This window comes from Cebus imitator, unplaced genomic scaffold (assembly GCF_001604975.1).
Source record: "Cebus imitator isolate Cc_AM_T3 unplaced genomic scaffold, Cebus_imitator-1.0 Scaffold434, whole genome shotgun sequence".
NCBI lineage: Eukaryota > Metazoa > Chordata > Mammalia > Primates > Cebidae > Cebus > Cebus imitator.
In genome coordinates, this window is record NW_016107749.1 from 442,764 (window position 1) to 458,209 (window position 15,446).

Consider the following 15,446-nt stretch of genomic DNA (forward strand, 5'->3'; position numbering starts at 1 on the left):
TTTTTTCTTTTCTTTTCTTTTTTTGAGACAGATCTCGTTCTGTTGCCCAGGCTGGAGGGCAGTGGCACAATCTCGGTTCACTGCAACCTTCGTCTCCCAGGCTCAAGCCATCCTCCTGCCTCAGCCTCCCGAGTAGCTGGGAGTACAGGCGTGCGCCACCATGCCCGGCTAATTTTTTGTATTTTGGGTAGAGTTGGGGTTTCACCATGTTGCCCAGGCTGGTCGCGAACTCCTGACCTCAAGCGATCCGCCCGCCTGGGCCTCCCAGAGTGACGGGATTACAGGCATGAGCCACTGCAGCCTCACCCGTCTTTTTTTTTTTTTTTAAAGCGGACATAGAGAAGTCATTCGACTTCTAGAGGTCAGGGGGTAGTGAGGGTCTGTCTAAAGGAGGCAGTCAGCAGCTACTGAACTTCCCTCTAATGTTGTTTAAATATGATTTAATCACTTTTAAGCCATGCCAACATTTTTCTTCCTGGTGCAGCCTGTTTTAATTCATCAAAAACTCAGGTGACTTTTGACTCCTGCTTCAACCACACTCCTGTTAACCACCTTCATAGGGTGGGTGTTTCCAGCTGCAGGGCCCAATCCAAGGACACTTAGTGATTCTTGCAGCTGGTATTTATGTTTTATGTCTGAACTACTTGTTTCAAGGAACAAAGTAGGTTTAGGAAAGATAAAGCTGCCCTCTGCCCGACATACCCTGTTAGTATCCAATTTCATGTTAATCATCATCCATTTAATTGCCTGGCAACTCATTCCACCTGTGTTTGTCCTCATGTAGCGTGAGGTGATCACATCTCACACCTTCTTTTGGATTTTAGTTTTGAGCCTCCTGCAAAGGACCTGCTTTTATGTGGCCCTACAACTTGTGGTTTGAACATGCTTTCTGAATTTGTTGCATTCTTGAAGAGCTGTGTGCAAAGTGACGTTCGAATCATGTTTCTCCAATGACTTGACGTTCTTTACCCAGGAAGTAATTTTGGTCCCTGGTCCCAAGAAGTCTCTTCAAGACACCAAAAGAATCAAAACTATTTTCTTCAAGAAGTATTTGTTCTGTTACTGTTCCAAAACTCCTATAGGAAATGTTGAGCACACACATAATCTATGGGGAATGATTTCAAGCAGTGCCCATTCTCATTTCATTAGAGGTTACTGAAATCATGTAGCCCTGGGTTGAATGCCCCAGTTACCAAAAAAGTCATGAATTCTTTTAACTACACCAGTGCACTTGTTTTGGGTATAATGAGTTATCTTTAGTGTGAAGTGATTCCAGTCTGTTATTCTTTAATAATGTAGATCTTATTAGAATTCAAACAATGCAGGCATCATTTGGATAAGCTGAGGTCGGTATTTGAAATGAAGGTGCTAGAAACCTGCTTAATTCCCTAAAGAGTCTTTTCCAGCCTGAACCTCCTGCTCTTTTAAGTCTTTGTCTTCTGACTAGGAAAAAAATCTAAAAGGTGCATGACTACATATATATCACCCAGATAGAGTTGAGTGAGTTTATTTCTCACTTATTCTGGAATACCTCAGTTACACAGAGCCTGCCACACTGGAGGCTATCGTTTATCCTAATGAGGGTTCAGTCTTTGTCTTGCCTTTTATTCCCCAGTGCCTAGACAGCACTTTGTGAGTAGTTTTTCCCTTCCTCAAAATCTGGATTTGCCCATTTTCAAGTTGACAGCTCTAGAATTGTTCCTCTTAAATTTTCATGTACAGTCATCCATCACTTAATGATGGGGACATGTTCTGAGGAATACATTATTAGGTGATTTTATCATTGTGCGAACATCATAGAGTGTACTTACACAAACCTAGACTACCCACCTAGTTTATCAGTCCATTATCACACTGCTCTGTAGAAATACCGGAGACTGGCTAATTTATAAAGAAAAGAGGTTTAATAGACTCAGTTCCACCTGGCTGGGGAAGCCATAGGAAACTTAGAATCACGGTGAAAGGCACCTCTTCACAGGGCAGCAGAAGAGAGAATAAGAGGAAACAGGGTAAATGCCAGATGCTTATAAAACCATCAGATCTTATGAGACTCACTGTCAGAGAACAGCATGGGGGAAACTGCCTTCGTAATCAGTTACCTCTACCTGGTCCTGCCCTTGATACATGGGGATTATGGGGATTACAGTTCAAGGTGAGATTTGGATGGGGGGGACACAGACCCAAACCACGTCACCCAGTCTAGATAGTGTAACCTATTGCTCCTGGGCTATAAACCTGTACAGCATGTTATTCTACTGAATACTGTAGACACTTATTCCACAAGTATATTTAAGGATTTGTGTATTTAAATATATCTAAACATAAAAAAGATCCAATAATATGCTATAATCTTATGGGACTACCATATCCGCAGTAAATCGTGGACTGAGGCATCGTGCACATGACTACTTCAAATCTTGCTTAATTCAGGGAGGAACATGACATTTATGAAGCTACTCTTGGATTTGTGGTATCACAAGTGGGTTTTATAGTTTCTGCTAGAATTTTGATGTCAACTTCTTTAAAGACAACAGTAGCTAATCATTAGTAAGCACTCACTGTGTCAGACACTATGCAGAGCATTTACATGGACTGTCGCAGTCTTCACCACAACCTTAAAAAATATATTTTGCAGGCAGTGAAACTGAGACACCACTAGTAAGTTTCCAATCCTGACTATGAACATAGATAGTAACAGCTGCCTCTTTAAAATGAATTGTCAGTATTGTCTGTTGTAGGGAACTCGCTTCTGGCTTCTTGCTCTGAATAAACTGCTCTGTTTCTAGGCACCAGAGAAGGAGGAATTCCTGGCCTGGCAGCACGATCTGGAAGTGAATGATAAAGCTCCCGCCCAGGCTCGGCCAACTGTGTTTCGATGGACGGGGGGTGGAAAGGAAGTTTACTTATCTGGGTCCTTCAACAACTGGAGTAAACTTCCCCTCACAAGAAGGTAATTGCCTGGGGAGTGCTCACTATCTAGACGCTCTTCTAAAACGTCTGAGTGAAAAGAAAATGGGTGCCTGGTGGAAAAATACTTTTGCTTAATAAGTCTTAGGGTTCTAATTGCAAACCTTAGTGGTCTCTAGTTTAAAGTACACCTTTCTTGGAAGAAAGCAACATCTGTGCATGGAGAATATTTCTATGTCATAGACATCTTTCACTTCAGATACTCGGCTATCTGTTCAGTCAGAACTTTTCCACAGAAACACAAAAATCTATTCTTAATGCAGAAAGGGAGCACTGGGCTGAGAATCTGAGAGACCCACATTGGCCAGGCTGTCAGTCGCCTTAGTATCCCTTTCTGTAAAGAGGGAATTTTGGACCAGATGATCTGATGTTTCTTCTAACTTTGACTCTGCATAATACTTTGTTTGAAAAGTTGGCCGGGCACGGTGGCACACACCTGTAATCCTAGCAGTTTGGGAGGCTGAGGTGGGCGGATCACCTGAGGTCAGGAGTTCAAGATGAGCCTGGCCAATATGGTGAAACCCCGCCCCCAAAAAAAAAAAAAAAAAAAAAAAAATTAGCCGGGCATAGTGGCACATACCTGTAATCCCAGCTACTCAGGAGGCTGAGGCAGGAGAATTGCTTGAACGCTGGAGGCGGAGGTTGCAGTGAGCCAAGATCATGCCATTGCACTCCTGCCTGGGCAACAGAGCAAGACTCCATCTCAAAAAAAAAAAAGTACACGTTGGCTGGGCATGGTGTCTCGTGCCTATAATCCCAGCACTTTTGGAGGCTGAGGCAAGAGGATTGCTTGAGGCTAGGAGTTTAAGACCAGCCTGGGCAACATAGTGAGACCCCCATCTCTACAAAACAAAATTAAAAGGTGGCTGGGCATGGTGGTGCACACCTGTAGTCCCAGCTACTCAGGAGGCTGCGTGGGAGGATTGTTTGAGCCTGAGAGGTCAATGCTGTAATGAGCTGTGGTTGCACCACTGCACTCCAGCCTGGGCAGCAGAGCGAGACTTTGTCTCCAAAAAGAGAAGAAAAATACATACTATGTAGTCACCTTTAGCAAGGATCATAGTAAGACATTTTATCAGGAACCCCAGCATGGACTTCTGTCTTAAATTGTCAGTGAGAGAACACCTTTAGTGAGTATTCTTGATAAAATGAGGGAGGAATTGTGCCAGGCCTCACTGTTGTCAGGGTCTGCCTGCTTTCCAGCGGTTCCATTGGAGGAGGAGGAAGCCACTCAGCACAGCATTCACAGGTCAGTTCAAGTCAAGGGAACAAAACAACCTAGTGAAAGGGTTTTTCTTCTTTTTTTTTAGTGGTTAGGCAACTTTCTTTAGAGAACATTTGAGCTTCCTGTTCAGTTGATCCCTTCTCCTGCCCAAAGCAAAGTGACAGGGTAAAGCTAGGCAGCTCGCTGTTTGCCTTCTGGTATTATCCTCCCTGGCATCCAGGAGCCTTTGCAAACTTGAAAGCACAAATGCTTGTTTGTTGACCTTTTAAGGTTAGGGATGTGGTTTCCTGGTATTTGAGCGAGGTGAGTTTTCAGGAAAGTGTGTCACACTGCTGCTTCCTTATAGCCTTTCCAGATTGAGATCGCTATGCTGAATTGTCTAAATGGACTAAAAATGTTTGTTCTCCTGCAGGAACTCTTGGTTTCATGTGAAAATGTTTTGTTTTATTCCTCGCAGCCACAATAACTTTGTAGCCATCCTGGATCTGCCGGAAGGAGAGCATCAGTACAAGTTCTTTGTGGATGGTCAGTGGACCCACGACCCTTCCGAGGTACTCATCTTCCCACCTCCGGTCCTCTGGGTGCCCACACAATACAAATAAAATACCTTCCCGGGAGATTGCTGCCAGGTCCCTTTGCCTTGCTAGTAAAAGTCCTCGTGTGTGGCAGAGCTGGATAGCAACACTAACTGTCGGACAGTTGGCATACTTGACCAAGATGAGCAGGGTGGCTAGCCAGGAGATGAGGCCTTCCAGCCAGGAATTCCAAGTCCTCTGAAGAATCACTCCGCAGACCTTCCACGTTATGATTTCTGCCTGTCTGTCTCTTCCCAGCCCATAGTAACCAGCCAGCTTGGCACAGTTAACAACATCATTCAAGTGAAGAAAACTGACTTTGAAGTATTTGATGCTTTAATGGTGGATTCCCAAAAGTGCTCCGATGTGTCTGGTATGAACACAGTTATTTTATACACATGTGTGCAGGTGGGGGCTGTACAGGCTAGAAATACTCTTGTTTCTCTTGCCTCTCTTGATCTGAAGCTGCCCAATCAGATAGGCAATTATAGCCCCCCTTAAAAGCCACAGAGCTTAATTCCTAACTGTCAAGTTGTTGAAATTTAACCCCAAGGGAGCTGGAAGTGATTTCCTTGGTCATCTCAGGTATTCAATAGGTCACAATAGGACTTGGCAGACCTGACTTGTTTCCAAACAGCAGAAATGGAACCGTAGCTTGATCTCGTGCTGGGGTAGGGCTGAAGAGGCTCTGGAGGGTCAGACTGAGTTAGTGACAGCCCAGCACTGGAGAAGCCTGCGTCTCATCCCACTCATGGTGCCTGAAGAATTTCAGCCTGACAGATGATAAATGGATACCTCAGTGACCTCAGCGGTCATTTGTGTGGTATATTAGCACCTTGTCAGAATCCCTCCAGGGGAGGAGGAGGCTCCCCACAGGAAAGGGCCTCCACAGCGCAGCTTTCCTTGATGGGAACCCATTTAGTACAGAAATACAGACCCAGTAGAACTTCCCCATCTTCTAAGAGCCTTTCAGGCATCAAGGTTTCAGTCAATTCTTTCCATCCAAACCCCACAGGAAAAAACTCCTGGAACATGATTCGTACAATTCAAGGGGAGGCGGGTTGCAGTCTGAAGTGTTGGTGCCAACCACACTTCCCCTTCTTGGAGGCAGGGGTTTAGCAATTCCTGGACCCTGACGGAGGCAGTGGAAAGATGCCCCAGGAAAGTATCTGGCACACTAAGAAAACAGATTCCGTTCAGTTTATAGGACAGTTCTTCATCGTTGTCTAGTTGGGCCTGGAAGTTCTCCCACCAGGATTTCTTGTTACCAGTTCAGAAGTCACAGTGGTAAAATCACGATGGGCTCACTGTGGTTGACAGTTCGTTGAGCAGGACTTGGAATCCAAAATCAGTGTGCTTTTGTCTGGATAATTAATCTTTTAGAGATATCTATCTTTTTTTGCAAATAGTTGGGAATCAGGGAATGGAGGAAGTGCACCCAAATATCCTCCAAAATATGTAACTTATTGATTGATGTAATTTTAGGACACTTACAAGCTTTTCAGTCAAGTTTCCACCTAGGAAAAGAAAACGGACCCCTCACTGATAAGAAGCTAATTCCACATTCTCTACAGACTTCTCCTATTTAGACACTTCCTCAAAATGTTATTTACTTTATGGCTCAGTTTTCTGCACTTAATGCTTTTCTCAATTTCTTGCTGTAATATGGTTGGGTCACATGAAAGGTGCTTGTCCCTAAAAAATGACATTGAGGGAATTGGCAGAGCCGGGGCATAGCAGATCTTCTCTGGACCAGCCCCAGGATCTGGCCACCAGAACCATCCCACGTGTTCTTTGGAGGATGGCTTGGTACCTTCTGGCTAGCCAAATGTCACTATGCAGCTGTTGTAGCATTATGAAATACTGCTCTTGTAGAAGCTTCTCAGTGTATCTGATATTCAAGCCGGAGTTTGGAAGGAACTTGAGTGTGATGGAGTTAAAGAGCTTTTAGAAATTGGGCTTTCAATTTTTCTTCCCTCCATTTTGAAATGTGCCTCATTTAGCCTGTTTTCTCCATTGCCTTGTCTAAACAGACTGCCTTATCTTCTTTTGTATTGTGGCTGGCGCTGCCCGTAACCTGGTCTTAGCCACTTAATCCTCACTTAGCCTCCAGCTTCTTTGTGGTCTTTGCCAGCCCAGCCTGAAGCCAGAAGGAAGCATTATTCTGCCATGGCATGTGGAGTTAAGTTATTGAGAACAGCCTCCTTATGATCTGACCCAGACTTACTATCTGGGCCACAGCCTCCATCTTCCCCCAGGGCATCTGAATTGACTAGTGGGTTTTATGCCAGTCACCCAGATTCCAAAAGCGTTTCTCCTCTCCACTGTTCTGCACTCTTGGAACCTGTGTATCCTTCAAGGGAATGTAAATCTGCATTGAGGGAACAAGAGACAAGGAAAACTAGACGATGACAACATAAATAAGGCTGCTTCCAGAATGCCTGATTTTCAAAGTAGATGTCCTGTTCCTATCTCCCAACAGAGCTGTCCAGTTCCCCCCCAGGACCCTACCATCAGGAGCCCTACGTCTGCAAACCTGAAGAGCGCTTTCGGGCACCGCCCATTCTCCCCCCACATCTCCTCCAGGTCATCCTGAACAAGGACACGGGGATTTCTGTAAGTACACAGGCATCTGCTTGGACTGTCCTTCATGGGTCATGTTCAGTTGCTCCCTTTCCTGTGTCCACCTCTTGCAAAGCAGCTGGTGAGCAAAGCTCAGTGTCGCCCACTAGTGGGAACCATCCCGTTCACCTCTGCCATGGGGATGGGCTGCCAGTGAGAGGTTCCGAGTGTGGGTGCTGCTCAGTGTCTCACAAAGCCCTCTGCACTTGCTTCCTTGTCTTTCACTCCTGCCTCAGCCTGAGCACTGTTCCGTTTACATTTCATGACAAAATGTGTCACCATCCCTTCTTAGTAAGCTACATATTGGAACTCAGGCTCTGGCCCTCACATTTTAGAATCTAGTTTTAATCATTAAATTGCTTTTAGAAACATGAGTACTCCTGGATCAAAATTTGGGATATGTAAGTAACACACGTTTCTTCTCCGGGAAATTATTGCATGCAAAAAAGAGGAGTGTGTCCTCCTGGATCCTGAAAAACAACCAATATTCTGTTGTGATTCTGTTTTCTGTTCCATCTAACCTGGATTGACCGCCCAGTCCACCTAGCTCTGGAATGGATGGCATAGCCATAATTCTTGGGAATCCAGGAATTCAACTTGGTCCAAGTACCTCTTAAGAGGCACTATTTATGAGGTGCTTAAAGTGGCCATGCTGCTCCTGAACCCCCCACCCTGAAGTGGAGGGCATGCGTGCTGAGACGAGGAATGAACGTGTCCACAGGCAGGCGTCCCTACAGCGGTCGCTGCTGGGCTGCTGGGACAGGGTCTCCGTGTTGTCACCCTGCCCCAACAGGACTTGCCTTTCCCAGGTCACCACCTGTGCTGGGAGTCCCCCTGCAGCTGGGTGGGCCATCCTGGTATAGGCCCAGAAGAAGCCAGTGGTAAGGACCGACCAGCACCCCTCAGCTGGCAGGGCCCACTGTATTTCCAGCACTGAGTTGGCAAAGTCTGACATAGGCCACAGATGAAGATTTTCAAGGACTCGTAGCTTCAGCCTTAGAACCACTTAGTCGACACGCTTCCCCTAGCTCTAACTTTACAAAGGTTGGTGGGTTAGATGACTTTCAGTGCCCTCCCAAGCTAGTAAGGCTTTGTTTTTTCTAGAAAAGGGAGGCATCACTAGCCATCTTCTCTGATGGAGACTGCTGCTGGGAATAGACCAGCTGAGTGTGGCCCAGGGCACGGGGAATATGAGAATCAGGACCCCTCTGTCCAAGGTAGCACGAAGCTCTAATGTGAACTCTGGTCACAGTTGTAATTTCTAAATGATTGACATTTATTTTGCCCCAAACTAGCCTTAAATGTTTTTCATGTATTCTTATTTAAGCCTCACAACAACCATGTGAAGTAGGTGCTATTACCCCCATTTTAGGGGTGGGGAAACTGAGGCACAGAGAAGTGGGGAGAACACTTAAAATCTTAGAGATTTTCAAGAATACAATACATTGTTGTGAATACTAGTCACCGTGTTGTACAGTTGATCTCTTGAACTTATTCCTCCTGTCTAACCGAAATCTCCCCACCCCTCCACTCCTAGCCCCTGGTAACCCCCACTCCGCTCTCTACTTCTGTGAAATGGATTTTTTGGATTCCACATAAGTGCCATCATATGGGATTTGTCTTTCAGTGCCTGGCTTATTTCACTTATGTCCTCCCGGTTTGTACATGCTGTCACAAATGACAGGATCCCTTGTTTAAGGCTCAGTCATATTCACTGTGTATCTGCACCTCATTTTCTTTGTCCATTCATCCATTGCTGGACACTTACGTTGGTTCCACATCTTGGCTGTTATGAATAGAGCTGCAATGAACGTGGGAGTACAGTTACCTCTGACAGGCCGATTTCATTTCCTTTGAGTATATACCCTGGAGTGGGATTGCTAAATGATGTGGTAATTTTAGGTAATTTTTGAGGAAACTTTATACCATTTTCCATAATGGTTATACTAACTTACATGCCCATCAGCAGTGCACTAAAAACAGCTTTTGAGTGTTCTCACCACAAAAAAATGGTAAGCGTGTTATGCGTATGTTAATGAGCTTGATTGAGCCATTCCATGATGTACGCATATTTCAGAACAATATATTGTACATGGTAAATATACATAATTGTATCTGTCAATCTTTGAAATTAATTAATTTTTTAAAAAGGCCTCCCAGGCTCACACAGGAACTGGCTGAGCCAGCATTCACATCAGACTGGTTGATGCCAGATCCTTGTAGTTGGGGCTCTCAGCAGCCACCCTGAACGGCCTCCCAGCAGGAGTTTGCTGAGTATTTGTTGACACAGTGATTTGCCCAGCCTCTGGGGTCCTAAGCTGTTCTACATTTTTCCATTTGAATCGCATTTATAAAAGTTGGGGGTGTACAATGGCAAAAAAAAAATCCTGATTTATGGCTTTTCTTAAAACAGGAAGGTGTGGCCGGCAGCTCTGAGTGCCAGCCCTGTGGGAGCTTTTCCAGAGTAGTGGAGTCTTGTCCAGGTATCTGTTGTCATTCTTCAGGTTCATTGTCTGAGTCTTATAGATTCAAGTTTAGAATCTGTTGCTCAGGAGCGTTTAGTACAGATGGTCTCTTCTTGTGTTCTCTGAAAGTACTTTTCAACAGACAGCTGCTTTCTTCCTGCCCCTCTCTCTCATAAGAGGACAGAGCTGTGGCCCACACTTTAAAGAGGCTAGGGTAAATGCCTGGCCAGAGACACACACAGATGCCTCCAGCAGGTATACAGGGAGCTCCCTTCAGGTCAGAAGGCACGACCCTTATCTCCTTGAATAAGCCCTTGTGCTGCCTGACGGGAAGAGAGGTCGGCCTGTGAGAGCCGTCTCCTGTCCTTTGATAGCTGGTGCTGTGAAATAAAGGGGAGAATCTTGGTTTCCAAATCCAGATGCTCACCGCTGCTTTGTTCCCTCACAGTGTGATCCAGCTTTGCTCCCTGAGCCCAATCACGTCATGCTGAACCACCTGTATGCGCTATCCATCAAGGTAATGGCATTGTCTGTCCCATTACAGCTGTGTTGCCCAGTGTGTGCTCTTAGGACTCCCAGCAGTGAAATAACCTGGGGGTACTGACTTAAAGGGCAGCTTCCAGGGTCTGACACAGGCCCTCAGGCTCAGGTTATGAAGATGGCCCTGGAATTTGTGGTTTTATGAAGCCCCTAATGATTCTCATGTACTCTGAGGCTTGAGCCCTTGACTTAGTCCGGCCTTTGCTCATTTCCACCTTGTTCCTTAGGATGGAGTAATGGTGCTCAGCGCAACTCACCGGTACAAGAAGAAGTACGTCACCACCTTGTTATACAAGCCCATATGAAGAGTTGGGGGCCGATGGTGGCCCAGGAGACAGTGTGCACCGCCAGGCTCCACGCGTGCATACTTTCCCAGAGGTGATGGACTGTACATTGTTCATTTCACATTCTTCAGAAGACATTTCGTACCTGCCCTGGTCCTGCTTGAAGGTTTGTCCAGGGAGAGCAGCCCCTGCAGCGCCTCGGTCTGGCGGTCCTCCTAGCACTCCCAAGGCTTGGAGCCTCGGGGACTCATCAAGGCCAAGAAAGGAGGAAGGGCGGCGGAGGATCTGCAGCCCTGGCCCCGCAGTGCATGAGGCTGGGTACAGTTCTAAACCCACATTCTCAATTCTTCTTAAGCCAAAAATGAACGCTAATTCCTTTGCCAGTAAAAATCTGGGAGGCAGAGACTGAGGCCACACAGCATTTCCAATCATGTGTTTTTACGGTCAGCCACTTGTCCCTGCTGAGGCCTGGCTGTGGAACTAAGTATAGCGTTGGGCTTGCCTCTCCTTCAAAATCAGCAAGATTGTCCCTCTCAGCTCCAGGGAGATGTCATTTCTATAGAAATTAGAAACTGTCTGATTTCTAGATGAAGTTTTAAAATTGTTTCTTACAGTCATGTGCACTAAGTACTCTTCGTAAGCAGAGGTGGCTGGCTATGCAGCCTTAAGGCAGTTTCGACTAGAAATCACAGGGACTCTGCTCAGCAATAATCTGTTCTCAGAACAGACTTTTCTACCCACCACTGGATTTCTCCATTCAGCTGGATGATCCTGAGGACTGACAGCCAGGAGGTTGTCCAGCTTTTTATTCCAGTCATAATAAGGTGACTGTGTTAAACCACACAGTGGTTAAATCACACAGTGTGATTTTACAAGGTCCTGTACCACCTTGCTCAGGACCTCTGCCCCTAGTTAGCAGGCAAGGCTGCAGCAGTTGCTGCTGCTGACTCCGAAAGGAATGTAGAACTTGCAGCAGCCTTCTGAGTTTGGTCAGGAAGATGCCCTTTGGACCAAAGCAGACTTCTTTTCACACAGCTCAGTTTCCAGGGATCGCCACAGATGTGCCCACTAGCCCAGGTTCCTGTCAGTCATCAGAAGCTACCTTTATGATGCCCTTTATTCCTGGTGGGAGAGGGAGAAACGAGTTCCCTGGGTGCCAGTATTTATTTGGTATCCCTGAATTTGGGGCACCCTTTTTTTGTTGCTGTTTTCAAAACACTGAATTATTGTCACCTTGATGTACAATTTCAGTAAAGCTTTGTAAAGATAATTGGACATGTGCTTGGACAAGCTCTGATTTTATTCCATCCCTTGGAGAAGAGACTGGAACTCTTCCAGACTTCCATTTCAGTACCATTCTTGTGGCACCGAGTGGACAGGGCCACTCCAGCTGCCCAGGCCTGAGAACCATTCCTGTGACCCACCCATTCACACAGCATTTGGAAGCCCATGATGAAGGGATCTCTAAAACTCAGCCCCTCTGAACAGCCCGTCACAAAGGGAAGCTGAAGAGGGTAATAGCAGAGGCTTCTGGCTTGGGCAAGTTGGTAGTGTCCCCAGGCTAGAGGGTTTGTTCCCTTTTGCTCCTAAACAAGCCCCAGAGGACAGCCTGGGATCGTGACCCTGGTGCATGAGATACCAGGACATTTGTGGAGTCAGAGCTGTTTTCACCCACTAAAAGAGGCTATGTCCCTCCTCCAAAAAAGGTGGAAGGTTATGAGTGTCTCTTTTAGCCTTTTCTTCTCAGCTATCAGGAAACAGTTTAAATACATTGAGCAGAAAGAAAAGCATGCAGATGAGCTCCCCACTGGTGCAGAAAACTCAAGCTGAAAATGCAACGTAAAATAAGACTAGTTTACTGGAGCCAGTCACCCCAAGAGTCCTCGAAGCCCTGGGGCCACAGGGGACTCCCAGGTGAGGTCACAGCTGAGACGGAGACACAAAACAGGATGTGGTCTGAGACAACACATCTGTGTGCATATTCAAAGGATTTCATTTTTAAAAAGCAATACAAAGTACATTACAGTTGGAAAGCCTGCCCCCCCATAAGTGAAAGACTCAGGGTTAATGGTGATTTTACAAAGGTGGAAAAGGAGACCTTGTTTTGGCCAAATCGCAGGGACAAAGTCACATGTCAAACTGTGTCCTATGACCAGGTAATCCTTTCTCCATTAGCATTTCCTTTATGGGTGAGAACTTACAAAGTTTAACTCAAATTGCTTTTTGGTGAAGATTTGTTTTTCCCTCTGGCAGCTGATTAACTTATAGAGCCAAATTAAAGCCTAAAAATTACCAGAATATAAATCCGTATTGCAGGGCTAGGGCCACAAACAGGAAGTCAAAAGCCCAGACAAGAAAATTGTGCCTGCACCTCAACTAGCTCAATTAGGAAATCTCCAAGATGCCTAGGCCGAGAGAAAAAACCTGGAACATCATGATACGATCTATGGCTGAGGTCAGAGGCTGAATGAACCATCCTAGGAAAGAACAAAATTTCATTTTAATTCAGTTCCTCCTGTATGAGCACAATTTCACTTTCAATGCACTTCCCTGATACTCCTCTGCTATTTGGGTCACCTTCAAAATTCAAATGTCCCCAGTGTTACAGTATTAAGAGGTAGGCCCTTTAAAGAGGAGATTAGGTCAGCCAGGCACAGTGGCTCACGCTTGTAATCCCAGCACTTTGGGAGGCTGAGGCGGGTGGATCACAAGGTCAGGAGTTCAAGAGCAGCCTGGCCAACACAGTGAAACTCCGTCTCTACTAAAAATACAAAAATTAGCCAGGCGTGGTGGCAGGCACCTGGAATCCCAGCTCCTTGGGAGGCTGAGGCAGGAGAATCGCTTGAACCTGGCAGGCAGAGGTTGTAGTGAGCTGAGATCATACCACTGCAATCCAGCCTGGGTGACAGAGCTAGACGTTGTCTCAAAAAAAAAAAAAAAAAGGTCATGAGAGCTCCTCCCCTCATGAATGAAATTAAGGTTCATATAAAAAAGGCTTCAGGTAGCAATCAGCTCATGTGCCCTGGTACCTTCTGCCACGTGAGGACACAGCTTTCCTCCCTCCCAGAGGACCCAAGCACAAGGTGCCATCTTAGAAGCAGAGAGTAGCCCTCACTAGACAAGCAAACCTACCCATGCCTTAATCTTGGACTTCCCACTCTCCAGAATTGTGAGAAAATGAATTTCTGTTCTTTATAAATTACCCACTGTCAGGTATTTTGTTAAAGCAGCACTAAATGGACTAAGACATCCAGTGTTTACAAATGGTCTGAAAACTGAGGAAGACACAAGTCATGGCCCACTCCTCAAATCATAAAGCTTCTGAGGAATCCTTCAGCACTTCTCTTAACTAGCAAATTGGTGGAGAAACAGAAACTAGAGCCTTCTGCGCCGGTATGCCAACTATAATTGTCTTCAGGAGAAAACACGGAAGTTGTAGATAAGTATACATTTCTTCTAAAACCCCAGTCACCCAACCAGTTGAAAAAACATCGACAGGGTCGCTGTAGTGAGTCAGACATTTGGAGATCTCAAAAGCTGAAGCAGCAGCTGGAGCCCCGTCTCTGGGACCCCAGCCACTGGCTCTGGGAGGAGCCACTGGGCTCTGCCCTCAGGGTTGGCTCCCACAACGTCATCATCTTTTTTGTCTTTCATACAACTAAAGGGCCTTTGCCCAGATGAGAATGCCAGCTCTTACTGCTACCTCTTCTCCCTTCTCTCCTAGAGTGAATTCACCCATCCCATCTGAAATACTCAATGGCCAGTGAGAACAGGCCAAGATGTGCATACTCTGGGTCAATTTTATGTTTTGGTTTTATTACTACTTTTTGTGTGTGTGGATCTCTGAAAGACAGCAGAGTTATGTAGAGTAATAAAGTCATTTTCAAGGTTCTTTCATCTACCTCTAACAACTCCTCTAGGGCAAACAGAGTTCCGTTAATCATTGATAGACTCAACGGAAAACAAAGTGATCAACACTGGACTCCATTTCCACTGCCTCCACCCACCCTCCCAGCTTCAGGATACAGAGCTTCAACATTTGAGTAGGCAAATGAGAAACATTTTCTCATATAACACTGTATGCTTAGAGCCACCGTCCACATGATTTAGACATCATTAGCAATATTTAAATTGCCAAGATGACATCTGACTAAAACTAGAACAGACCAAGGTTTCTCAACCTTGGCACTATTGAGGCTTTGGGCCAGATAAAGCTTTACAGTGGGGGGCTGTCCTTGGCACTGTAGGATGTTGCTCAGCATCTCTGACCTCCGCCCACTGGATACCAGTAGTACCCCCCAGTTCTGACAACCAAAAGTCTCCAGACATTGTCAAATGTCCTCTGGGAGGAGGGAAGCAAAATCTCCCCATGGCTTAGAACCATTGGAACAAGCCAATGTAACCACTGTATCCTGAGAATGGAAGCTGAGCTGACCCCATGAATGCTTTCTATAGCAAATCACATTCAAGAGGTCCAATTCTGAAGACAGTCCTATTAAGCAAATTATCTCTTTCTGGCTGAACCCTCCGAATCCTAAAGTTACATGGTTATGAAATTTGCTATGCAATCGACCTGTTTAGTCTGGAGAAAATTAAACTGTAAGTGCAGAAAACATGACATCTAATTTTGTGCTTATGAAAGAGGAGTGGCAGCATGAAGTGTTAGGCCTCATTTTAGGGTGTGGCTGTGGAATTTGCTGGTTGTTTCTTTCAGGCTATTCCTTAGGGTTCAAAACCCTTCCTTGGCACGTCCCTTTTTTTTTTTTTT

At 45.6% G+C, this 15,446-nt stretch overlaps 1 protein-coding gene across 1 annotated transcript in view; it reads left to right on the forward strand.

Moving 5' to 3' along the window:
* The window catches only part of PRKAB1 (protein kinase AMP-activated non-catalytic subunit beta 1), a 13,278-nt gene extending 1,325 nt beyond the window's left edge, over positions 1-11,953 (forward strand). The window contains exons 2-7 of the mRNA XM_017510209.1: positions 2,787-2,950; positions 4,650-4,743; positions 5,026-5,140; positions 7,250-7,383; positions 10,303-10,371; positions 10,622-11,953. Coding sequence (XP_017365698.1) covers positions 2,787-2,950; positions 4,650-4,743; positions 5,026-5,140; positions 7,250-7,383; positions 10,303-10,371; positions 10,622-10,699 — 654 coding nt within the window. The 3' untranslated portion in view covers positions 10,700-11,953. The remainder of the gene's footprint in view (positions 1-2,786; positions 2,951-4,649; positions 4,744-5,025; positions 5,141-7,249; positions 7,384-10,302; positions 10,372-10,621) is intronic.
* The last annotated feature ends 3,493 nt before the right edge of the window (positions 11,954-15,446 follow it).